Source organism: Saccostrea echinata, unplaced genomic scaffold, assembly GCF_033153115.1.
Source record: "Saccostrea echinata isolate AGI-Se365-2 ecotype Australia unplaced genomic scaffold, CSIRO_AGI_Sech_v1 ptg000054l, whole genome shotgun sequence".
Lineage (NCBI taxonomy): Eukaryota > Metazoa > Mollusca > Bivalvia > Ostreida > Ostreidae > Saccostrea > Saccostrea echinata.
Genome location: NW_026889803.1, coordinates 32599833 through 32625196, shown reverse-complemented (window position 1 = coordinate 32625196; position 25364 = coordinate 32599833). Strand labels below are relative to the sequence as shown.

Sequence of the window (25364 nt, the reverse complement as noted above, 5' to 3'; positions counted from 1 at the left end):
ATTTTGCATTAAAAAATAATTTTCTCTATTTAATTTACTGGTATAAGACTTTTTAGTTTTCTGTCCGGGGGGGGGGGGGGGGGGGGTGAGAGGCGGGTATTCATCTCTTATTCCAATATCACTCTCTAAATGACATACATGTAAATGCAAAATATTATTTTTGGGATACGTTTGAAATATAAGTGGGACCTAGGTTATAAACACTAATCATTATAAGTAAATGTGTACAGTAATCATGGATTTGTTTGTTAACTGTGAAAAAAATGAGATGAAATGATTTTAAAAATTGTAGATGAATTAAAGGGTGATGACTAGAAAACGTATAAATATTTTCCGTAAATTAGATTGAATGTAGAACGCAACAAGCGAGGATTCAGACAGGATTCACTACCGTGAACGTATGTACGAGAGAGAGGGAGAGAGAGAGTTGTTGATTTATGTAAGTTGGAGATATACAAAAAATTGTTTTCTGAAAACAATTCTTTTACATCCTTCATTAACTTGTAAATGCGTATATCAAAAAAGTCTGCAGTCTCTGCTTGCTGATATTGGAGGAAAAAAATCAAAATCTCCCTTAAATAGGGAATCTAATCTAACCTAGCTAAAACCGATAGGTAAGGACGTCAACTTTAATATAAATGTGATTAAAAACGTAACTAAATCATTTTTACAAATACATATATAAGTAAATTGAAAAACTTTGACGATTCATAAAAAATATTTTGAACATATGTTTGACTTAGCTATGACCTAGCTAAGTCCGTTTTATGTTACGATTTAAGACATACTTAAGTAGTACTTAGGCAGGTCTTAACATTGTACCTAAAACATACTTATGACCCTACTTAAGTCAAAAACTTAGCAAGCTTTATGTTACGACCCCCAGGGGCCTAGAAACGTTCCTCAGGTAAATTGTAGAACAAGCAAAAAATCAGAAGTATCCTTGTACTACATTACATTCAAAGGTGCAAGTTATAGAGATCCTTGACCTCATACATGTAGTATGTATCAAAGACATCTATCTAAAAAAAAATGAAAAAGTAAAATTCCAGATATTCAACACAATTACAACAACATTTAAAGCCAATTTAACCATAGAAATATCAGCTTTTCCAGTTCAAAATCGGTGAGAGTTTTAATTTCAGCGTATATAACAAATATCATTATATACACTCAATTTCGTATTATTGTTTTAATTATAATAGCTCAGATACGCCATATATATGGCTTTAAAAAGTTTGATAATTCTAGCCTTCATATATAAATATCGCTGCAGATTTACAAAAGTATATCGCAATGGCCTATTTTTGGAATTGTTTGCACCCTAAGGCCGCAGATGCAGTAACTTTCAAGACTTGATGATCCTAGTCCTCCTGTCTAATGGGCAAAACATCGAAGTTTTAACAAAGTATTATATTTAGTCAGTTTTAAAGTGCAAGTGAAATCGATTTTTTTTAAAATATTTGCACTTCTGTCATATAAAAGGTATTAGTGTGCAAGGCCCTGAAGCTGGAACATACGACGTAAAACACCTGCTGCAATCTATTTATCAATAGTTTCAATAATTATATAGGTTACCGCAACTGTATGAGAGTGTTGATGTGTATTTTTGCTCTTAAGTATTGACTATTTAGAACAGAACATCACATTTTCTGTGCTATATATAAAATAATGAAGCACAAAGTAAATTTTTACAATTTTTATTTGTTTTTTTTTTTCAAACATTTTTTACACCCATATTCTTATATTTTCTTTTTTCCCACTAATCTATTAAAAAATAACAAAATTGTTTACATTTTCCAGCTTTCAATGTCCCAAAAAAGTTTTTTTTTTTAATTTTAAAGGGTGTATAACTGAGTGTCCTTTTGAACTTTGACCTTTAAGAGTCAAGACGGCGGTCGTATTCATACTCTCCCAATCCACTTCCGACTCTCTTCAGCTGCGTGATGTGGTCTGAAATCTCTTTGATGGCGTCCACTTGCTCCTCCAAGTAATGCGTTTCGATGAAGTCAGTCATCTGTAATTCATCGGATTTATGTTTAAAAGCAATGTAAACTTTTAAAAGCTATTACATTGTCAAGCGTGTAAACTACGTATTTATTTTACCTGTGCATCCTTGTGGGAGTCGGCGACCTTGTGAAGGTCAAGAAGAGACTGGTTCACAGTCTTCTCCAGCTGAAGCGCCACCTGCATGGCATCCAGGCCAGTACCCCACTCATCACGGTCGGGTTTCTATAAAGCATCATAGCAAAAAATTAAAACACTATACTAGTATCAATTTTTGGCTTAGCTGCAGATATGTTGCTCGCTGGTATGAAAAAACTGGATCTGGTCGTCCATCACATTTTTTTTCAGACCACGAGCTAGAAATCTGCAGCTATTTTCGGCTACAATGCCAATCTATATTTTCGTAAATATTCCTTGATTGTATACTGTGATACAATACACGTTCTGTGTCCCACTTTATAAATTTCATTTGACTTTGAGTATACCCGTACTACTGACCTTGATGTCCTGGAGGACGATGCGTCCCCCTCTCTTATTCTGGTACTTCATCAGCCTCTCGGCGTGTTCTCGCTCCTCGTCAGAAGCTTTCTTGAAGAACTTGCTGAATCCAGGGAGAGCCACATCATCACGATCGAAGTAGAAGGACTACAACAAGCAGACGACAAATTTTTAAATCGTAATTTGGACGGTGATATGAGAGGAGATAAAAAAAAACCTATATACGTTATCTAAAGTTGTGTTGATTCCTTGAGTGGAATTCCTACATTTTTACAAACTACATTTCTACGTCAATAGAAAATTCAAAACATTTTCTTGAACTTTCAAGTTAAAAAAAAGCAAAAATGAGTATTTGAAATCAGGTTATTGAAGCAGATAGACTTACCATGGATTGGTAGGTATAGGAGGCATACAGCTCCATGTTGATCTGGCGGTTGATGCCAGCTTCGCTCTCTTGGTGGAAATTTTGACGACACTGTGCCTCTGCCATTGTTGGTGTTAATTTCCTTTTGTTGATGGTAAAATAAAAATATCTTGTATTAAGATGGATTTAAGAATTTTTGGTTTGTCCGTACGTTCACTGACGCAGCAAGACAAGGTATGGCGTGAATATGTCTGTCGTCTGCTTTTATAGCATTCGGAGTCACCTTTCAAGGGCTCAAAGTTCAAAGATTAACCTTCAATTGTCAATGCGTACTTTAAGCAGAGCGCGATCACGTTGCAAAATTATACAATTCGACAGGTATCTGTTGATTTCTTGAATGTTTTGTAAACAATACACACTGGATATCAGCAATAAGTTTGTTCATAAAGATTCAGATGACCTAAATAAGGTGCACAACGATAAATATTATTGTATACTTTTTGATTACAATGGCTTACTATCAAATTCTATGAGATTTAAGTTCAGTCACTGTCTCTGTGAGGTTACAATTTAGATTTAAATTGAGAACATGGTTACGCAAAAATGAAGGCCCTTTAAAAATATAATGGTGGAATCTAAGGTAAAGAAAACAGAGACGCTAATTGCTGTCAAGTGACATTAACATCAATTCTCACTGAATCATCAAGTTAAAAAAAACAACAACACACACACATAAAATGACTTCCACTCTTTACAATGCTTATGCTTCATAAATATAAGTAAAAATGTGCTGTGACCTCATCGTTCACAAAACCCTCTCTATATACATTTACTTCAATTTTGAGGTATTGTCGTATCGGAATTTCAGTGTCCTCTGTACTTTATAATAAATAACATAAAATCTGAAAAATCGACAATGATAAAAAAAAAAAAATGCGTAGGCATATGTAAGACTCATAAAACTTAATTTCCAAATAATTTAATGTTTAAAATCAAACAATATTAATTCTTCTTGATAGAAAGGGGAAAGGCTTGCAGTTTCAAAATAGAATTATTATCATAATGTTAAATTATTAATTAATTCGGCTAAATAATTAAGGTTCATTGACCCACTGATAAGAAGAGATAACTCTTACGGGAGATAAATAAAATGCGAGTTAGTGAGCATATATTTAAGACGAAACATGGAGATAACCATGTTTAAAAAAACGTAATACACCTATATACATAAATTCTACAATGAGAAGAAAACTGTCACCCACTTCAGCACCTATTTCTGGACTCTCTGGACCCCCCTGCCCTGCCCCCCCCCCCCGGTTCCTACGGCCATGCATAATCAAAAGGATTGGACACAAGTTTTACCAACTTAGAATTGTCCTCTCCAACACAAACAAAATGACATATACATATACACGTGATGTACAACAAACAAATGTACAATACAAAAAAAGTGCAGGGAAATAAGAAAAGGGGGGTGCAAAGAAAGAAAGGAAAGGGGTTGTAATAGACACAGAATTGTTACGCTGGTTATTCATAAAAATCTTTTCGATTTTTTTAATATATTTGTGTACCTCTTTAACATTGTTCATATTATTTTGTTGTCCCAAGTTTGGGTCCCCAAATAGAATTGTGTCAAGGTCTATTGTTTCTTTGTTATTTCTTATAGTGTGAAATAGTTCTGCTCTTATTTCAGCATAATTTTTACAATACAAAAAAAAGTGTTCAGTGTGTTCATTGGTATATCCACAAGAACACTGAGTGTTATCTGAAAGCCTAACCTTAAATAAATCTGACTTAAGGATGCTTACATTGTGTCTCATTCTAGTTAAAATTGAGTTTGTTTTTTTATCACCATAAGAAAAATAATTTGGGGGAGATTCACATTTAAGAAGTCTTATTTTTGAAAGCATTTACAGTTTCAAAGTTTCTGATTTCAGAAGGCAAGGCGTTCCATAATGATATTGAAGATGGAAAGAAGGAGTTTTTTTTAATAAGTTCGTTCTACATTTGGGTATAACAATATTATTACAATTTCGTAAATCATACTGGGTTGTTTGTGAGACTTCAGGAGGTAATAGATTCGAAAAATACTCTGAGGCGAGACCATGTTTTATTTTAAAGATTAAACATAACTTTTTCTTTTCTCGTCTATAAGCAAGTGTTTCCCATCCTGTTTCATAATATAAAGAGTTACGGGGAGAGCAGTCTGATTAAAACCACCCCCCCCCCCTTCTCTTTCACTCGTCAGGCGAGTGAAAGGAGAACGGGGGCTGGTTTTAATCAGACTACGGGGAGAGTAAATAGGAAGTCCAGTTACAATACGTGCAGCTTCTCATTAAATTTTCTCTAGCCTTTCACAGTCAGCTGCGGAAATATCATCCCATACTTCTGATGCATATTCAAATAAGGGCTTAATAAATGTAATATACGTCTTTGTTTAAAAAAAAATCACGATTTAATGATAATTTCAATTTTCTAAGAACTGCAATTTCTTTTGAAGCCTTTTTAATAATATTATCAATGTGGTTTGTCCATTTCCCAGAATTCGAAAACGCAAGTTCAACTTGACAGTGAGTAGAAGATGGAATGATTTCTTGACTGTCAAACTTATAGCTTAGTTTGGATACTTCATCTTCACTACAGCCAAATATTAATATTTTGGGAGTTTTTTTCAGAAATAAATTTTACAAGCCAGTTTTTTGACCATTGATTAATTTTTCCTAGATCATGGTTAGTAAGTTTTTCTAAGTCCTTGAAGTTTTTAGATGTGTTTGACACAGATGTGTCATCAGCAAATAGTCTAGAGAGACCTGAGAGTCCACATGGTAGGTCATTTATATATACTAAAAAAAAGTAAAGACCCAAGAACAGAACCTTGGGAAACAATACCGTTTAATTTTCACAAAATCGCTGGTGTTTTCTATACTAATAAAAACATCTATAACTGGTGCCTCATCCATGCAGTAATGAATATTCCATGTGCAAGTCTAACTACACCTGTACCTTAGACCTAATAAATATTCTGGGGAAAATTCCTTAATTCTGGGAAATATATTTCCCAACAGGTAATAAACCAGTAAACTTGAGAATCTATTTAAACCAGTATTATACTTGTAAATAGACATAATTCAATCTCTGAATAAAGTTTTCCCCTACACCACTTAATATTATCAAACTTAACCCAAAAGAACTAAATTAAACACACCTTGATACAGTGGTGTAGTCTACTATTCAACTGCTGCAAGTCCGCGTTCTTACTACAGATACTATGAAATGACACAAAATAAGCTAACCAATCAGATACATCGCCCACTGATCATCAACCAATCACAGGCGATACACGATAGAGGTACCCCAAATCCCAAGGCAAAAAAAAAAAAAAAAAAAAAAAAAAAAAAATTGTGCCAATGTTTCACAAGAAAATATAAACAAGTAAAACAACATAATGAAATAATTAAAGAAATATTGGCATACAATTTAAATAAATCGCCGCTTACAACTTTTCACATCTTAAAAAATTGCATTATGGGAAATCACACTTCCGGAAAAACAACCATGTGGCGAAAACATGCCAGGTAACAATTTAATAGATAAATATTCAGAGTTTTAATTATATGATCCTGTATACATGCACCAAAGTAAACTATCGGTAACAGTTAGTTTAACATTATAACAACACTAAAGTCTTAAACAGCGAAGAAAATAACTTGTATACGGCACTAAACATCGTCTTACAACAATCGGGGACCATATCAAAGCACAAATTTATTTTTAAAAAAAATGTATTAAAGAAACATTGTGATTATACTAGCACTGTCGCTACATTTATCACACTGACTTTAAATGAGACTGTTGATATTCTTGTTTCATAAACTTGTTTGTCAATAGCTTGCCTCATTTTAAAAATTGTTCATACGTAGAGCATGCTCTTGTGTATCGAATCAACTGAGAGACATAAACCCCATATGCAGGTGATTGCTGCGTAAGTAAGGGAAGTTGACGGTTGAAAAGTTGAAGTCATCACCTTGGTTGTTTGGTTACCATTAACGTCTTTTTCTAGTTAAATATCCAAATATGAAACAGATGGGTCAGACTCTGTGGTATTTTTTTTTTATTTCAAGCTAACTGGGATATATCGAATCGACATAATATGACATATTATGAATGGAAGTAAAATGCATTTTCTTGGAAAAAAAATTACGATGGGCTACAAAGAACAAAGATACAAGCAATGTGACAATCCCTCCTCGGACTAAAAAACTCAAGATTTCATTCTGTATACTATCGTCAGAATAAAAACTACACCAGTCTGTGAAAAAGTGTTAATTTTGTTCTATTTGTAAGGCATTCATTTAGATGGACTTGGATTAAATAATCATGTTTGTTTGTTGTTTGGTGTTTTTTTTTTTTTTTTTTTTTTTTTTTTTTTTTTTTTTTTTTCTTTAATCATTTTTTAACAAGGCATATGTATATTTTGTATTATCTCATTTTTTTTATATGATTCGACTTGTCATGTTTTCGACAAGCTGACATTCATATTCGCATGACTGATTATTTTCTGTGAATCTTTAAAAATAACAACTGAACATAAATTAGCATATTCCTTATACAATCTGATACGTAAATGTGAATTTTTTGTCGAAAAAATTTAAAACTTAAATCTTCTCTAAATAAAATACTTCCTTATTTGCTGGTCAAGTCTGCTATTTATTTTTTCTTTATCGACAACTACTATTGGAGACAGTCACGTGCACATGTCACATTTTCTGTTTTTTTTTTTTTTTTTTTTTTTTTTTTTTTTTTTTGTGAAGATGTGTTTGTTATACCTCGTAAGTAGTGAACGTTAGCGTATCTGTCCATCATGTGCTTACTGCTGGTAACCATGACAAAGTCGTAGATCACTGCTGTGTCTTTCACTATTAAACAATTTTCAATTGCCAACGAGTACATGACTAATTAGTCATGTACTCATTGGCAATTGAAAATTGTTAATTAGTGAAAGACAGTTGTATATGATGTCTAGGCAATCTTTTGAGGCCTCCGTAGAAAACTAAACAATTAATGTAATTTTGTTTTCAATTCATTTTGGTATAACACGGAGGCATAAATAACAGAATATAGATATCTCTGGTATAATATCTGGTATAAATTACGTCCTGGGTTTAACTGGCCTAATATCACAGATTTCATATTTCCGAGCATTGCTTTCAATAAATCTCTCAAAAAATTCCTCTAAAATGGTACAAGTAGATTGTTTTCATTATTGTGTAACGAGTTAATATGTGAAATGAAGTTCAATCTACTTACTATTACATGTGTGTTTATCATTTCATAAAATACTAAGATATTGCATGCATGCATCTTAATTAAAACCGTTTACACCAGAGGCATGTTCAACACAGCGAGCGCTCGCGAACATTTCTGTTGGAACGATAAGGAATTTTGGCGAGCGCTCTCGAACGTTCGCTCTGTTGAACAGGCCTCAGGATATAAAGAGGAGGATCTAATTCCAGGTTTCTAAGTTAAGTAGATAATTACAATTTCCGAGGAAGGATACACTGTACTGTTTGTTTTGGTTCATTCATTCGTCATTCAGTTCTCCTCTGTGTTACATATGCCTTACATTTGTAAAAAAAAAAAAACAAACAAACAAACAAACAAAAAACCAGAAGTCTCTGATGAGACTGTAGCTCTACTGGTCTGTATAACAAAAGAAAAGTAGCACTTGGATTTGAAACATTGCAACATGCAACAATAAATAGAATTATGTATCTTAATGTAGTCTACTTTTGTGACAAGTTATATTGAAATCAAATGAAAACTAGGAGTAGTAGCGTTTTGAAAGTATTTCACGGAAATTTCTATTTTTAGTAACCATGACAACACCATTCACCCAAATTAAAAAAAAAACAGAAATACATATTATGTATCGTAGTGTATTCTAACTGTGTGCCAAATTAGATTGAAATCAGACCAAAATTGTAGGAGGAGTAACGTTTTAAAGGAATTTCAAAGAAATTTCTATTTTAAGTAACCATGGCAACACTGTTCATCGAATTCAAAAACCGATGCAATAAATTATGTATCTTAGTATAGTCTTCTTGTATGCCTAATTAAATTAGAAGCAGACTTAAACTGTAGCAGGAGTAGTGTTTTAAAGGAATTTCACAGAAATTTCTATTTTTAGTAACCATGGCAACACCGTCCATGGAAATCAAAAACCGATGCACTAAATTATGTATCTTAGTGTAGTCTACTTGTGTGCCAAGTTATATTGAAATCGGACCAAAACTGTAGGAGGAGTAGCGTTTTAAAGGAATTTCACAGAAATTTCTATTTTTAGTAACCATGGCAACACCGTCCATGGAAATCAAAAACCGATGCACTAAATTATGTATCTTAGTGTAGTCTACTTGTGTGCCAAGTTATATTGAAATCGGACTAAAACTGTAGGAGGAGTAGCGTTTTGAAAAATTGTTTACAGACAGACGGACAGACAGACAGACAGACAGACGGACGGACGACGGACACCTTACTATCGCATAAGCTCTTCTGGTCTCTGACCAGTAGAGCTAAAAAACACTGTTTTATATATCATTACAAAAAAGGGGGGGGGCAACAACAAAAAATGTTTAACATCTCGCTCTCAGAGAGAGAGAGAGAGAGAGAGAGTTTAAATTTCAGTTGTGATTAATTTTCTTCCTAGCCATAGGTATTTAGGAATTTGAAATGAATAACAAATTTATTTATCCATGCAGACTAAAACAGCTTAAAAAGTATCGATAAAGCAGAGTTATATCCATAAAGCATTGACAAACCTTTTGCAACAAACCAAAGAATTCGTATTTATCTTCTTGATCTTGGAAATATTTTCCATATCAATTGTTGCAATATTACATATCAGATATTACACGGATAGTAATTAATTCGACGCCCAAGTGAAATCTCAGTGGTTTGATCACAGCGATGCCGTGGGCATGTTGGTAAATTTTCATTCTAAAAACTTTTTGATATCTAATGACTATTCATTAATGAGTTTTTTTTCTTCTGGTCTATAAAAAATCTGGTCTCTCAGATACAACAATAATGTTGAGCGCTAAAAGAATTTCATGTATAGAAATTGCTACTTTGTGAGAAAACGATATATTAGAGTGGGAAATTCGAATACTTGAAAAGCAGATCCAGCAATCCCCTGCCACCCTAAATGCATTTTCTTTAATATTAGTTTTTATACAAGTATGTACAGTGTAAATGCGATACTGTACTGTTTAGCGATACATGTTTTGCATTCTACATACGCAAACTTCTAAATTATTCAGATGACATCTTGTAAATATTTATGAAGATTATGGCAAATTTTCAGAACAAACCTTTTCTCGTAATGATTTTCGTGTAGTAGATCCGCATACTACATATACATACCTTAAAGAGTTGAGAGGTTTTCAATTTTTACGAAAACAAAATATTGGAGCTTGAAACCTTTCTTTTTATTGGCTTGCGTTACTCCATTATGACGTCATCGTGACTTTAGAATCGTGTTTTTGTTGTTGGTAACGGCTCATTTCTAGCGGACAACTAGAAGCGATCGGACGTGTTTCACGATAACTCGAAAACTTCTGCATTAGCTACTAACTGAACTGACTATCAAGTCAAGGAAATGCCTGAAAGTGAAAATAAGATGGTAAATCACACTTTATAGACTTTTTAGGAATTCCGATTAATTCAGTTCTTTCTAAAACAAGAAGTTTGTTCTGATTTAGAACGACTGAAAAGTCAAATGAAATGGTTTAAAGTTGGTGGGTCTGATTAATTTTTTAAATATCTCTAGGTATATTCGGATGAAGGTTATGTAGTAATGGCCTTTCCATACACAAATGAGAAAATATATAAATAAATAAATTAGGGGGAAAAAAACGGTGCAGCAAGAGTATAGCCTATTTCTTTTTCCTGTCAAAGTCGGAAAAATCCGCCAAAGTATCCACTTTCAATATTCTTATTAAGTCATAATATACACACAAAATAAACATTGATCAACAGTCATTTTTAAAGTGTCGGTAAGTATTCGGACTTCTTTTTCAATAATTTCTCTTTTCCAAATGAACAAACATTCAGTATAGCAACCTATTTTTAGATCTTGATTTTTTATTGGTTGATTGGTTGATGACGTCGCTGTTGCTTAGCTCAATATAGTTACGTTATAATTACACTTCATTCCTTGTTAGAAAGGCGAAGTAAGCAGATGTGCTTATCTTGCTCCTAACAAATTTTGGAAACAAGTGTTTTCTGAACAACCTAAACAGAAAAAGCGATGCATGAAATCATGGATAAGACGGTAAAGCATCGATTAACAATTTTAAATTTTAGGCAATGTTTGTATGTAGGCGTTCAGAAAGATAAACTGTTCCGTCAATCAAAACCTAAGATGTCTGTAGACATATTATTACGTTTAGCTGTAAACATTATATCAAGAATAAAGAGAATGTAAATTTATTTGAAAACTGGAATACGAGATTCCTATGACTCAAAATAAAATAAAATGAAGGGTGGGTTGGGGGTGTAATGCATATATACTGATTATACTAAAACTACTGAACACACTGTCAAAAATAATTTTGCTTTTAAAGACTTACTTTTTACATGTGCACTAAAAGTCGATGAACATGTTATTTATCAAATTATACACTTATATTGCTTATACGACTTCAACAATCCCTGTCTCCGTATTCATGTCCCAAAAGCTGCAGATCTGTAGCTCACTGATCTACATATGTAAGAAACTGGGATGGACGTCCATCTCATTTGTGTGTGTGTGTTTTGGTAGTATACATGTATTTGGGGAAAACATTTATGATTTAGCTTTGAAATGTAAATCACGTCCTCATGGAGTCAACTAAAAAGTGTATAGTGAGTATCCCATCTGCCATCTTCAAATCGTCAGGGTTCCAGAGTCCACACGTCCAAGAGCCTTGATTTGGACTCGGGACCTCAGAAGTTGCGAGGATGTCCGTCCATCCATTTTTGGATCTTATTGTCATTATCTAAAATTTTTAAATACTAGAAATAATAGATTTAGATTTTGATATGCCGTTTTATATGAATGTTTATAAAGTTGCTGATTCTTAAAGTTCATAATTTCAGGATGCAAGCATTTTCACAGATCTTGAGCGCCAGATTTCTTCCTTTCTCAGGACTGAGAAGGAATACGTAAGTAATTCAGTAGGGTATGTGGGAGGTATGGTCAAAATTGACATCTATATTCTAGTCTGAAAACATCCCCCTTCGTCTATTAAATGTTTGTTCAAATTCTTAAAGTTTATTATCAGTTATTATGAAAATTTCTTTACAGTCAATCGTACTAGAATCTTTAGAATCGTTGACTACACAACCCACCGACCCTAAAGCCACCCCCGGGAAGGACTGTCCTCGGCACCCAAAGAAGCAATTCTGTGCTAGGTGGAACGCTGTAGAGGTAATGTGACATTTACTTATTTGTTTTATTAACTTCCCTTATTTAAAGCCTCATTCACATACCCTCATTTATTATTATGGGTGTAAATTTTACATGCTCTTGGTGTGTGTACACGTAATTATTGCGATGCGTTCACATGCATTCTCAAACTGTATGTAAATTAGTATTAAGTTGTCAATTTCAAAATATTTTGTAAATACTTGTTTGGGCTTTCTAGTTGCTCCTCGACTCAATATTTCTCCCATGTACAAAGAAGAACATTGCCATTTCTTGATTAAATGCTACTTAAAATAATAACTGTTCTTAATAATACAATAGAAGGTCAATGTTTACTCTACTGTTACATTAAAAGTTTAAATCTTAAGTTTAAACTTATCTGTTACTATCTAGATAGTTTCTATAACTAATAGGTAAGTTTAAACTTTAGATTTAAACTATTATGAAAAAGATGCATTTTTTAACGAAATCGATGATGCTAAATTTTATAGACAATTTCAATATTTCTAGCCTTGTTTTAATTTTGCTATGCGTTGCATGTCTGGAAATACACCAGAAGTAACTCGTATGTAAAAGATAATTTGCACCTGGTCTGGTTTAATATGTAAATTTTGCATTAGGAGTAAAAATACATCATGTGCAAATCTTGATTACCCCTCGTTCATAGCACTAAAATACACCCAGGTGAAAATTTGCATATACGTATAAAAATTTGCTCACCGCGTGTAAATAGGCATATGACTTGTTTTTCCGAGCTTACCGGAAAGGCACAAGAAGATGCGATTTTGTTAGATATAGATAAGTTTAAATTAAGATTTAAACTTTAAATAAATGTAATATACTTCTCTCATATGCTAGCACTATTCAAAGCTTAGAAAAAGTGACTAAATGTATTTAAACATAGATATTTTTTAATATTAGGACGTGAACACCAAGGCCGGGTCCAGAAAGGCGAAGTCGTCTGTTCTGGGGGTGAGTATGATAGAGATGGGAAATGTTGCCTCATTGACTCCCCTTTGTAAAGATGACTAGATTTGTGAAATTATTTTTCCTTGTCTTAGGAAAGGCACAGAAGAGCTGGACCATACAAGACTTACAGTGTCAGGAATCCATCTGCTTCTACCGACTTGGTGAGCATCAGTTAATTGTAGGTTAATTATACCTTAGTTGAAGTACTAGTTATATTAGTACCCATATAGTTTGCAAGTATTAGGTATATGTAAATATGCCCGTGTTCTTGCGGAACTGAACGTCCATTTCAAGCCCGTAGCAACTGTTCAAAAAGCACAAGCAAAAAAAAAAAAAACCTAATTACCCCTTCAAATCCTGGAATTCAACCCTTCAGCACCCTCCCCCCTCCAGCGTTCTACGGCCCTGCATTCTTTCCTGGCTGAACTATTTTTGTTCATCCTTGAGAAACTGAAAATATACATTTTAATTAAAAGCACCTAAAAAAGGATTAAATTGAACTTTCCTGATCGATATGTGTTATACAGTATGAGTTTCTTATATTTGAAGCAAGTCCTTAAAAGTTGAAGTTTTAGTTCCTAGTGTTAGATTTTTTATAAGCGAGATTTCCCTATCTCTGAGTCACTTATAAGCTGGTTTTACTGTAGATTTTCTGTAACAGTACCTCTCCTCTAACTTTTCACAGATTCCACAAAATAAATCTTCTCCAAAACTATTTGATTGAACGCAAATTTGAAAGTAGATTTAAGCCATTCAAGTTTATCAAAATCACAACTCCAGAAGTTGGGGGTTGCGGGGGGGGGGGGGGGGGTAAGGTGGTCAAACTTTTAGATAAAAAAAAATGCATAGTAAAAATAAACGTTTAAACTCTTCTCAAACATAAGAAAGCCACAATTACTTTAATAGCACTTTAGGCTAAATATTAAAAGAATGAATACCAGAACGAGGGTTGGGTCGCAATGGGGGAAGTGGGGGGGGGGGGTCAAGAATAAAACCACTTGGCTACCATGGGAAACACGAACACGCCTCCTTGAGTAGATATGTTCACATCATGGAAATGTGATGATCGAATTAGGTTTTTGATTTTTTATCACGTAATTACATTTAAACATCTTTTTTCTAGAAATATTAATGTTGAAATTGTTTATATGTTATTATCTTTATCTTTCGAATATTCGTTGCCATCCCTACTTTAGGGACATATGGGTCGCACATTAATGGTTTTTATATGTTATTATGGGCCCCACATTAATGGTTAAATCCATAGTTTTCATTTGGGCCAATGACTTATTTCTCATTTCAGACTAGTAATCAAGATTTCTCCAACCGTGAGGGGGTTGCTCCCAATCATGATGCCTCAGTCAAATACCAGAGACACGAGGACACGGATTCTGACCGAGAACCTAAGCCTGTCTGTGTGTCTGTATGTATTGTGCTCGTATTTATTTATTTATTTTTTTTACAATTAATTGAAGATTTGTTTGAAAGAAGGAACTCTAGGGATTTTTTTTTTGCAGAGCGAACTTGAGGGTTACACCCTAAAGTCTTATAATGTTTCTTGTGTTCTTCTTGGGTTTCTTATAGTCAACCTTTCTCGGTTCTTTTCAGTCCTTGACTCCGGCAGAAAGTACCCCTAAAGAAACCTCCGGGAAGGCCTTCCCTCGCCCTCGACACCTGAAGAAGGAGTTATGCCAAAGGTGGAAAGCTGTCGAGGTAGGATTTATATTTAGATTTGTTGTTTGATTAAGGTTCTTTAGAATATTTCACTCATACTGGCCCTCCAACTATTGCAGATGTAGATCAGTGCTATTGACACTTACAGGACATTGGTATATATTTTTAAAAACATAAATATTTTTTTTTATGTTAGGACGTGAACACCAAGAACGGATCAAGGAAAGCAAAGTCGTCTGTTCTGGGGGTGAGTACTAGCACGATAAAGAGAGAGGAAATGTTGCATCAGTGACCCCCTTTTGTGAGGATGTCTACATTTGTGAAATAATTATATTTCCTTAGGATGGTCACAAAAGAAGAGGACCGTATCAAGCCAGCAGTGTCAGAAAGAACCCTTTGGTCACTACTGACTTGGTGAGCATCAGTTAATTGCAGCTTAGTTATGATTAATTTTCAATCCAGTTTGTACTGTGCTTGTATCTTATAATTATTGCTCTAGATCTGAATAAATGATCGAATCAGAAACTCCAAGGAAAAGTGCAGCGGGATAGCAAAAATTTTCTTCATTTCAATTAAAACCAAATTTAAACTACTTCTTTAAAAAGCTCCCATTTGTTAAAATGAATTGTTCTATAATATTTAAACGAATCATGAAATATTTACATGTATTTGATTAGATTATAGTTATCACTGTCCATGTCTAAAACTTTAAAGAAAACATTAAAAATAGCTTCTTCTTCTTCTTCTTTTTTTTTTTTTACAATATCATGGATGTTTCAATAATTGTCTGTAATTAATTTTTAATAAGATGTTTAATACAACTGAGATGATGATTTAAGATTTCTCACACATGAATGTTGACGTTATGGTAAAAAGAAGAAGACTTTTATAATTAATATTTTTTTTAAAGCACTCGACACAGAGAAAAGAAGAAACAAGTGGTTCACTCAACAGCCCCCCAAAACAGAAAGGATCAGAGACGGACGAAAAGACAAAGCCTGTCTGTGTGTCTGTGAGTAATCTCTTCTTTATGTCTTTTGACCGAAGTATGAAGTACTGCCCACTCGGCCTTAAACAATAAACAATCAATTTACCGTATGACTTTAAATTTTTGACTTTTATTTTTAAATAAAATCACACTAGAAAAAGAAATCGAAGGACCTTTTCTATAAAGTATGTAATCACAAATTGCTTGTTTATGTGTCTATATTGATTTCATTTATTTAATTTGCAGGACTATGATGAGATGAAGGGTACCAAAAGAAGCAGGCCGATTTCTCCATTTAGGCCAAACAAGAAGTGGAAGCCGTCAAAGGATGTAAGTGTGGATCATATATTCATCATCTGCTTAAGATTTTTCCTTCTCTCTCTCTCTCTCTTGGCTTTTGGTTTAGTCTTTGTGAGGTGTGTTGTTTCGTTCAATTTTTGTTTCTATAAGAAAAGTTCAATTTTCATTTCAGTATTGCCGATATGAGAGGAAAGTGAAAAGATTGATCAGATGTTTTAGGAAATTCAGCATTGATGGGTAACCAGTGCAACGTGTCATCTTGTGCATTTTTATGCTGTGACTGTGATTTTTGTTGTTTTTTTTTTCATTTTCCTCGGATATTTTCATTTTCTTCCATGTTTGTGGAAGGTGTATATTTCTGGATTAACCGGAAGAATTTCTGCATGTTATTTACTGACCATCTGTTTATATTTTATTTACTGAGATATTATTTTTTGTAAGATTTTTTTTGTTGTTTTTGTTAGTTATATATTCGCCTTTATCCATTGGCCTTTACACAAAGACTTTTCAAGCGAAATGATTGGTGCATTTATTTTATGTTGTTTTGTTGAATTAATGAAAATTGTTGCATCCTTTTATTTGAATGGAATTTATTGAAAGTTTTGGTTTATTTTTTTCTCTTGTTGTTTTTATTTTATCTGCTAGTTTATGTAATTTTTTTCGAGGTGATAAAGGCATTTATATTTTTTCCAAATGTGTATTTATATATTTTTTATTTTGGTGAATTTTTTTTTTAAAACCTTTTTGGGCAAGTATATTTTTAGATTAGTTATAAGTAGATTTTATTTTTTAATAAAGTGCTTGAAAACTGTAAAGTCTGCGTCTCGTTGTATGTTATTTTTAATATCAATAGGTTGTATACTTTAGTGGTACATGTACAGATGAATTTGTTAAAGATATTAGTGTATGACCATCATATACTTATTCTAGGACCGTAGGAACCGTAAAAGGGGATAGGCGCACCCCTTCTATATTTCTGCCAGTTTATACTTTACAATAGACAACGAAGATTCATGTAATACGGTTGCGCTGCTCAAAAATAACGTCTGATGGCCTTTTTTCTTCTTTTAGCTCGTCAAGAATTTCTGTATATTTACCCCCCCCCCCCCCCCCCCCCATGAAATTGCTTCGTAAGGATCTCTAACAAAAATTGTTATGAAACTGTATATCCATAGCAAATACTATCACCAGTCTTGCGTCACTAGCAAACAGTGCACACACCTATGCTTGCAAGACCAAATAGCCTAGGTCTACATACATGTACGTGTGATCAGAAATCTGTGCAGGTGTTGTATATTCATAATATTTATGTTGAAAAATACTTTAATGTAATGCAGAGGTGAACAGTTTGGGTTTGGTCATGAAAAGGATACACAAAATACAACACAAATATTGCAGTATCATAAATGCTAGAGAAAATGCAAAATTAGATATTATATATCATTGAGAAAAATGAAAAATGCAAATGCAGCTGGAAGAATAGGTTGTGTGGTGTAATGGCGTCTACAAGATAAGATTTCTGCCTGTGTAATGTGAAGATAAAGATCAGAGAACATACTCAAATATCCAGTGAAAATTTTCTATACAAATTATGAGCAGCGCCAACAGAGGTGGGATCAGGTGCCATGGAGGAGTAAGCATCTCCTGTCGACCGGTCACACCCGCCGTGTGTTTCTTGTCATGATCGGGTAAACAGGCAAATCCGTTCTGTGTGAAAATAATGGCCTTACAATTTGTATGAAAAAATCATGATCCCAGAGGTTAGGTTGGGGTCACCATGGGCAAACAAAGTTTTACACAGGAATATTTTGGAAAAATCTTTAAAAGTCTTCTTTACAAGAACAACAAAGCCATGATTAATTATATTTATTTGGAAGCATCTTCAGGTAGTGTACATTCAAGTTTGTTCAAATCATGACCCCCCCCCCCCCCCCCCCCCCGAGATAGGGAGCGGCCACAATGGGTGATCAAAGTTTTATATGGGAATAAAAAGGATAAATCTTTAAAAATTTTCTTCTCAAGAACCACAAAACCATGATTAGTCATATTTATATGGAAACATCCTCAGGTAGTGTTGATTCAGATTTCTTCAAATCATGACCCCTGGGGATAGGGTGGGGCCACGATGAGCAATAAAACTTTTATATAGGAGTTTATAAGGAAATTCTTCTTCTCAAGAACAGTAAAGCCATATTAGTTATATGAAAGCATCCTCAGGTATGGCGTTGATCAAATTTATTCAAATCATGACCCCACGGGGTAGGTGAGGCCACAATGGGCAAAGTTTGACATTGGGATATATAGGAAAATCTTTAAAAAACCTTCTTCCCAAGAACAGTAAATCCGTGATTAGTCATATTAATCCAGAAGCATCCCAAGGTAGTGTAGGTCAAGTCTGTTCAAATCATGTTCCCCGGGGGTAGGGCGGAGCCACAATTAAAAAAAATCAATCATTTAGAAAAAAAATCTTGAAAAAATCTTCTAAAGCCATGATTAGTCAAAAAAAATGTGAAAGCATACCCAGTTAGTGTAGATTCAAGTGTGAACAAATCATGCCCCGCTTTCCACTCGGGAGGGGGGGGGGGGGGACTTGCAATCACATACATTTAATCTTTTCAATACTGAACTGAATTTTACTTTTTCCTATAGCCAATCTGCTCAGGTGAGCGATGTGGTCCATGAGCCTCTTGTTTTACAGATTTTTCCTACATGTACATACCGGTATATATCCCCAGGTAAAACTTTGATACCCTACTGTGGACCCATCCTACCCTCGGGGTATATGACTTTAAAAAAATGAATAAACTTGAATATACACTACCCGAGGATACATGTTCATGTATATATATATTAAATAAATCATATCCCTGCTATTAAAAAGATGATTTTTAAACGATTTTTTCAATACATATTCACAAGTGAAACTTTGATTCTCTGTTGTGGGCCATCCTATTCCCGGAGCAATGATTTAAACACACTTGGATCTACACTACCTGAAGATGCCTAAGTATATTATTATGTTGCTATTGTTCTTGTGAAGAAGATTTTTAAAGTTTTTCCCCTTTACATTATCGTATAAAACTCTGATCAACAATTGTCGCCACATCCTACCCCCATGGGCCTTGATTTGAAGAAACTTGAATTTAATTACTCTATCTTAGAATGCTTGCATATTAATATGAATGATCACGTACCTGCTGTTCTTTTAAAGAAGCTTTTTAAAAAAGATTTTTCCCCAATATAAAGATTTTTTAAAGGATTAAGATAGGTAATTAATGTCAAGTTTTATCTAAGTTTTTAGAATGTAGAAACGATACGTTAGTGCGAGGTGGAGCCAGCCGAGGAGTGGGGTGAGGGGTAGATTGATCCCAAATCTTCATGAAAAAAATGATATATGGAAAAGTTTATAAACGCTTCTTAGTAGATCTCCATTTCCTCGTATTTGTGTTATATTCTCTCAAATATGACCTTGTTTCACGTCTTGTTGAAGTGTCGTAAATCTACACTTGACCTTCGCAACACATGTAGATAGCTACCTAGACATTTGAAAGCATTCTAATCAAGAATCTAATAATGGCCTCTAAGGACGACCTCTCCACTGGTAAGACATGAAAATTAGTTTAATTTTCCTTATTATAAATATATAACCAATCGTAAAGCAAAAGTGTGGAATTGCTGAAGTTGATGTCTTTCATAGTTCACTTTGAATGAAGATTCAGGTCAGGGCAAAGGCATATACTCAGGAATACTAAGATTATCAATTACATAATTTGATCACCATATATATATAAAGGATAGTGAACTTGTATATAAATCAGCATGTTTATTTTTTTTTAAATGAAACAATTCTATTTTGTGCGCAAATTCAAAATGCGTGCAGGTGTGCAGTCCTGAGAACACGGGGAATTAGGAATCTAGATTACTTTAAAAGGACTATTACGTACCTTAAAAAGCATCAATTTCCTCAGTTTTTGATCTCAAGGAAACCAACTGGACAGAGGTTATAAGTTGAACAGAGCAATACAACATGCCGCCGGTCATTGAGAATTTAGTTAATCAGAAAATTATCGTTATAAGATGCATCAAAATCTACATTTTGACTTCACTTAAAAGATGACTTGATAAGTAGTATTCCTATGTATGAATGGAATTCAAAAGATTTTAATGTAAATTCTAAAGGAAACATTTTTGTGAATTTATTCTGATGCGTAATCTTGTTCCATTGTTCACCCGACAGGTGAACAAGCAAAGAAAGCTTCCAACAAACGTCACATTTTTTATCAAACAATCACCATTTATAAAAAATCATAAAAACTAATAGTTTTTATTCTACATGTACTTACACTGACTTAAGATCAAATTACTTAATGTGAAAAAAATATTCATACGTAGAGCTACTTTAAAGATGACAACATGATACCCAAATGTTACTGGAATTTGAAAAATGCTGTTCACGGAAAGCATCACTCAAGCATTTCACAGTACTAAAAGTATATCTGCTAACATTTATCCTTTATAACCATTTTCCGGAATTTAATGGCCAGGAAGCTTACCGGTCGACTCTTGAATTTGAAAGGAAATCTGATTGATATATGCGTAGTTACATATTTATAGAAAATTAATACTCATATGTTCCTAATTTGAATATCTGTTTAGAGGAGAAAGATGAAATTCCTCCCATTTTGCCAGAATCGGAAGAAAGAGTATGGTCGTCAGAGATAAAGATAATGGCAAAGAAAGGTGTTTTCTGTCTACTGTTGGTGGCCTATGCTGTTTACTTCGCCTTTGCCATGGTGATGAACTTTGAGAAAGCCATTCCTCTCCTATGTATTACTGTGCTTGTATGTTTCTATGTGAGCTGTATATTTGTGAAAAGAAAATTCGGAGATCGAGTGGCTGAAATCTTACGATGCAGGAAACTGAACGATATTTCCATGTTTAAGTCGAGAAAATTCAGTATGTATGTATATTTAAGTACACAGAATTATCATTACATGTATTACATTTACATGAGCGATGGAATGCTCTATATTCTACATGTATTTTCAAAATCGATATACATTACAGTTGGTTGAATTCATTATTAAATTTACGGTATTCTTTAAACGAATTTTCTACTTTAGGTGTTGCAAACCTTTATATATTGACGTTTTTCCCGCAGAATCATGTATGGTGGGACATCGTTGATACTAACTGTATCCATGATCTTCATCAATCTGTCCAGTCCCACAAACCTCATTTCCCTTGGTGGAATATTTACCTTATTGCTGTTTAGTTGGTTAATCTCTTATCACAAAACCAAGGTACAGATTTCATTTCTTATTTGTGAAATCAGGGGTTATTGGCCTTTGTCCGAAAATGAAAATGAAACGTTTTAAAATTCTTTTGGTTGAAATGAAATATGGCTAGAAATGTATGAATACGAAAAGTTTTATGAGTAAAGCAGGAGACCCCCCTTTTCTCATTACAATACAACCAATCGAAACTAACTTGGAAAATTGACCAGATATAACTAGCACGAAATTCTCTTGCACCCCTACCTGTAGGTTGACCCCCGGCCTGTCGTGTGGGGCCTCACACTGCAGGTTCTGCTTGGGCTCTTCGTACTGAGAACCAGCATCGGGCAAGAAACATTTTCTTTTCTTGGAAAACAAGTGGAGAATTTCCTTAGTCACGTGATCGCTGGGGTGGAATTCGTCTTTGGCGAAAACTACAAGGACTTTGAATTTGCTTTCAAGGTACATTGCTAATTGACAAACAGTACGTGCAAATTCAGTAAGAGACATAGGTTCCAGATACACTGCAATAAGTTAGCAGTTTCTCTTTCAGAGTTTTAAGAAGTCAAAGTAACATTTTAGTAAAAATTAAGACAAAACTTTGAATTGGTTTTTTTTATCAAAGTAGTTTTTTTTTTTGTATAGAAAAATGAAACCATTCAAAATATCGTGAATATTTCAAGCTTTCTCTGATCAAAAAGACTTTAAGTCACCATCTTAAGAGGACTTTTTAAAATTTTGTTCGAAGCTGATGCCCACGGTGATATATGTTAATTCTGTGGTGTCCATTTTGTATCATTTTGGAATAATGCAGTCTGTTATTAAGAAGATGGCGGTCGTGATGCACTACACAATGGGCACCTCCGCGGCCGAAACCTTGTGTACCACATCCAGTATCTTCCTCGGGCAGGTAATCTCCAGTTTAAAATTGGTAAATTCACAACTCAAAGCTTTAAATTGCTTAGTTAATTCTAAACTGCAATATTATCCATTTTATATCCTTACATTTTACACAGCCTGAGGCATCTTTTACAATACGTCCATATCTGGAAAAGATGACGCTTTCTGAACTCCACGCGATCATGACGGCAGGATTTGCCAGTGTTACGGCTGACGTGTTTGGTTTATTTGTTGTGTATGGAGTAAGTTGTAAAGGACTTTTAAAAAGATGAAGCCTGATTTTATGCCATTTTCCAGCATTTTAAATTAAAGTTATACAAGTATCCAGTAAAACATACGATTGTTTTCGAAATTATCATTTGTTCTACGTATACATAAGTGCCAACATATTCAGAATTTATTTTGAATGGTTAATGTTATACATGATGTAATTTAATTATCATTCAGTAGATATCCTCGGCACACATCCTCACTGCAGTTCTAATGTCGGCTCCTGCCGGACTGGCGGTATCCAAAATAATATATCCGGAAGTTGATGAGCCGGAAACAAGAAACCTTACAAAGTTAGAAGACGATAGAAGCGGGTATTGTCGCGTTCAACGTTTTTTTCCCTACAAAAAAAGGAGATAATCACCATGCAATAAACTTATGACAAAAATTTTTATCTAATACCTAACAGGCCAAAGTTTATAGATGTATGTTGAAAATTGTCGTTACTTGGCCTGAATTAAAATTTCGTTGATTTTCTTCTCAATTTTGACCTTTAGATATATTTTAGAGATATAGAAGCCATTTTATTTTACTGACAAAACGAATTATTTTTAAAAGATTTTAAGAAAATTTATTTTACTTAGAAAAACAGCAATGATATACATGTATAAATAGAGACATGCGCAAAGATTTTTTTTTTTACTTTAAGTCAAATTTAGTGACATTAATAAAAATTGAGACTTACAAAATTCAATATATTATTGTTCAGCGCAGAAACAGCCAACGTGATCGATGCGGCAGCCAAGGGGTCAGCAGAAGCAATCTATGTAGTGTTTGCTGTGGTAGCCAGTCTAATCGCCTTCCTCAGTATACTACACTTCATCAATGCCGTCATTTCTTATCTCGGAAGTCTAGTGGACATCGAAGGACTCACTCTTGACGTGAGAATACTAACCCAGGCATTTTTTTTTAAATAAAGAACTTCTTCAGATTTTGGAAAACTGTATCTAGTCAAAAAATTCTTATTATACCAGAGAAACGAGAAAAATAGAATTGTCGATGTTTATTAATGGGTCAGACATTGTTTCTAGTTTTCAAATTTTGCAAGTGTAAATTGACGACTCTCCTGTTTCAGGTACTTCTGTCCTATATCCTGATTCCTGTTGCCTTCCTGATGGGAGTACCTTGGTCAGACTGTCGTGTAGTCGGAGAAGTGGTGGGACTAAAAACCATTATCAATGAATTTGTAGGCTATGAGAGACTCGGAACATACATCAAGGCCAATAGAATATCGGTAATATTTGTTTAACTTGTGTACAGAGATCTTTTTAAAGAGTATTAATACATTTCATTGCAAATAATTACAGATGTACATATGTATCAACGAGAGTCAAAATAAGCTGACTTAAGAATTAATGATCAACATACATTTATGAATAGGGTCACTGAATAAAAATCCCTTATTGTTGTGGAGTACTCCAGACACACGCTCATGTTTAAAATATTCAATTTTTCACAATATTTTTCTTATTAGAGAAGGGCAGAAACAATAGCTACATACGCACTGTGTGGTTTTTCTAATCCCACAACAATCGGAATAACTTTATCCGGACTTGGCGCTCTCATTCCTTCGCGAAGGAAAGACTTAGCAAAATTAGTCATGACGTCATGGATTGCCGGAAGCATCGCCTGCCTGCTTACTGCTTGTTTTGCAGGTAAAATTGCGGCAACAATTTCTTTAAAAGTTTTATCTTTTGTCACGTTAATTACATTTTTTTCTATTTTTTTAGGACTGATGTACATGGACGAAGTAGAAAACATACGATATACCTTTGAATCCAATGTTACCTTAACTACACTGTCTATTGTGACTTTAAATGTGACGACAATTTTACCTGTTACTTGATGATCCATTGTCGAAATTATATTTTTACTATTAGCTGTATAGTTTATCAATTCTATTTTTGCGAACTCTCTCGTGCGCTGGCATTTTTGTACTAGAATACATATACTCGAGCTCATGGTAGGACATTTTCGGAGGATACCCTGTCAGTTTCGTATTATCATCTGAAAATACATGTTATCTGAGGTTTTGTGTTTCATCGTCTAACTGTTCAATAAAGTACAAGTAATTTAGGCCCGATTACGCCAAGACTGAAGAGCCCAGTTATTTCTAGAATTGCTACAAAAATTTAGCTTTTCTTAACTACCTTTTCGGGCCTTTCCGGTAAGCTTGGAAAAACACCCCAAATATGTTACGCAAGCGTCCATGACAACCCGCTTTTCATTAACATTGAAATTCTCTTATCTATAGAGTCTGAAGCTAAATTTCATTGAATGCAACGTACAACATATAGTCAATCAACTTTCTCTAGCCAATACTTTAATTGATGGGAACCGACTCCATTTTGAACTCTGCGATATTGAAATCATAGTGAACGACAAATTGCTTGATACACAGTGATGCCATTGCCAACGAGTGTTACCATCAATCGGAAAGGAGACCCCTAACCTCCACACCCCGAGTGCAACACTGTCTTCCTATTTGTAATAAATTGATTCAGCAAAAATGAACTCATGGTTCAGATATCTAGTTCTATGTTTGACAATAGTAATAATATTGACTACAGCGCTAGCTCACTATTTTTCAAGGATAAGCTTGTATCACCGGTATTGCTTTGAGATTGACATCGATTGGAATAAATAAATTAT

The 25364-nt window shown here is 34.0% G+C and overlaps 3 protein-coding genes across 3 annotated transcripts; 2 read left to right on the top strand and 1 right to left on the bottom strand.

Moving 5' to 3' along the window:
- Positions 1 to 1684: 1684 nt before the first annotated feature.
- On the bottom strand, positions 1685 to 3116 carry LOC133171855 (soma ferritin-like). The gene is made up of 4 exons (XM_061306647.1): positions 2891 to 3116; positions 2506 to 2652; positions 2107 to 2232; positions 1685 to 2017 (listed from the first exon to the last, which is right to left on the bottom strand). The coding sequence occupies exons 1-4, from the start codon at positions 2993 to 2995 to the stop codon at positions 1880 to 1882; spliced, it is 516 nt and encodes a 171-aa protein (XP_061162631.1). The 5' UTR covers positions 2996 to 3116; the 3' UTR covers positions 1685 to 1879.
- A 9756-nt stretch (positions 3117 to 12872) lies between these two features.
- LOC133204800 (uncharacterized) lies at positions 12873 to 16774 on the top strand. The gene is made up of 10 exons (XM_061340549.1): positions 12873 to 12900; positions 13257 to 13307; positions 13397 to 13482; positions 14608 to 14727; positions 14913 to 15017; positions 15175 to 15225; positions 15321 to 15392; positions 15889 to 15990; positions 16213 to 16296; positions 16439 to 16774. The coding sequence occupies exons 1-10, from the start codon at positions 12873 to 12875 to the stop codon at positions 16505 to 16507; spliced, it is 768 nt and encodes a 255-aa protein (XP_061196533.1). The 3' UTR covers positions 16508 to 16774.
- Positions 16775 to 19839: 3065 nt separating this feature from the next.
- On the top strand, positions 19840 to 24558 carry LOC133204799 (sodium/nucleoside cotransporter 2-like). Its single transcript, XM_061340548.1, has 11 exons — positions 19840 to 19867; positions 20923 to 21226; positions 21428 to 21569; positions 21813 to 22004; positions 22291 to 22452; positions 22559 to 22684; positions 22893 to 23026; positions 23422 to 23593; positions 23788 to 23946; positions 24187 to 24367; positions 24443 to 24558. The coding sequence occupies exons 1-11, from the start codon at positions 19840 to 19842 to the stop codon at positions 24556 to 24558; spliced, it is 1716 nt and encodes a 571-aa protein (XP_061196532.1).
- Positions 24559 to 25364: the final 806 nt, after the last annotated feature.

Excerpts from the sequence above, each read along its gene's own strand:
- LOC133171855 (XM_061306647.1), bottom strand. The coding sequence starts at position 2,995 with ATGGCAGAGGCACAGTGTCGTCAAAATTTCCACCAAGAGAGCGAAGCT. Across the intron at positions 2,233-2,505 it reads TCGTCCTCCAGGACATCAAG|AAACCCGACCGTGATGAGTG; the intron begins GTCAGTAGTACG and ends GATGCTTTATAG. Across the intron at positions 2,018-2,106 it reads ACTCCCACAAGGATGCACAG|ATGACTGACTTCATCGAAAC; the intron begins GTAAAATAAATA and ends GATGAATTACAG.
- LOC133204800 (XM_061340549.1), top strand. The coding sequence starts at position 12,873 with ATGTCTGGAAATACACCAGAAGTAACTC. Across the intron at positions 14,728-14,912 it reads CTAAGCCTGTCTGTGTGTCT|TCCTTGACTCCGGCAGAAAG; the intron begins GTATGTATTGTG and ends GGTTCTTTTCAG. Across the intron at positions 15,226-15,320 it reads CAAAGTCGTCTGTTCTGGGG|GATGGTCACAAAAGAAGAGG; the intron begins GTGAGTACTAGC and ends ATATTTCCTTAG.
- LOC133204799 (XM_061340548.1), top strand. The coding sequence starts at position 19,840 with ATGGCCTCTAAGGACGACCTCTCCACTG. Across the intron at positions 21,570-21,812 it reads TCTCTTATCACAAAACCAAG|GTTGACCCCCGGCCTGTCGT; the intron begins GTACAGATTTCA and ends CCCTACCTGTAG. Across the intron at positions 22,685-22,892 it reads GTTTATTTGTTGTGTATGGA|ATATCCTCGGCACACATCCT; the intron begins GTAAGTTGTAAA and ends ATCATTCAGTAG.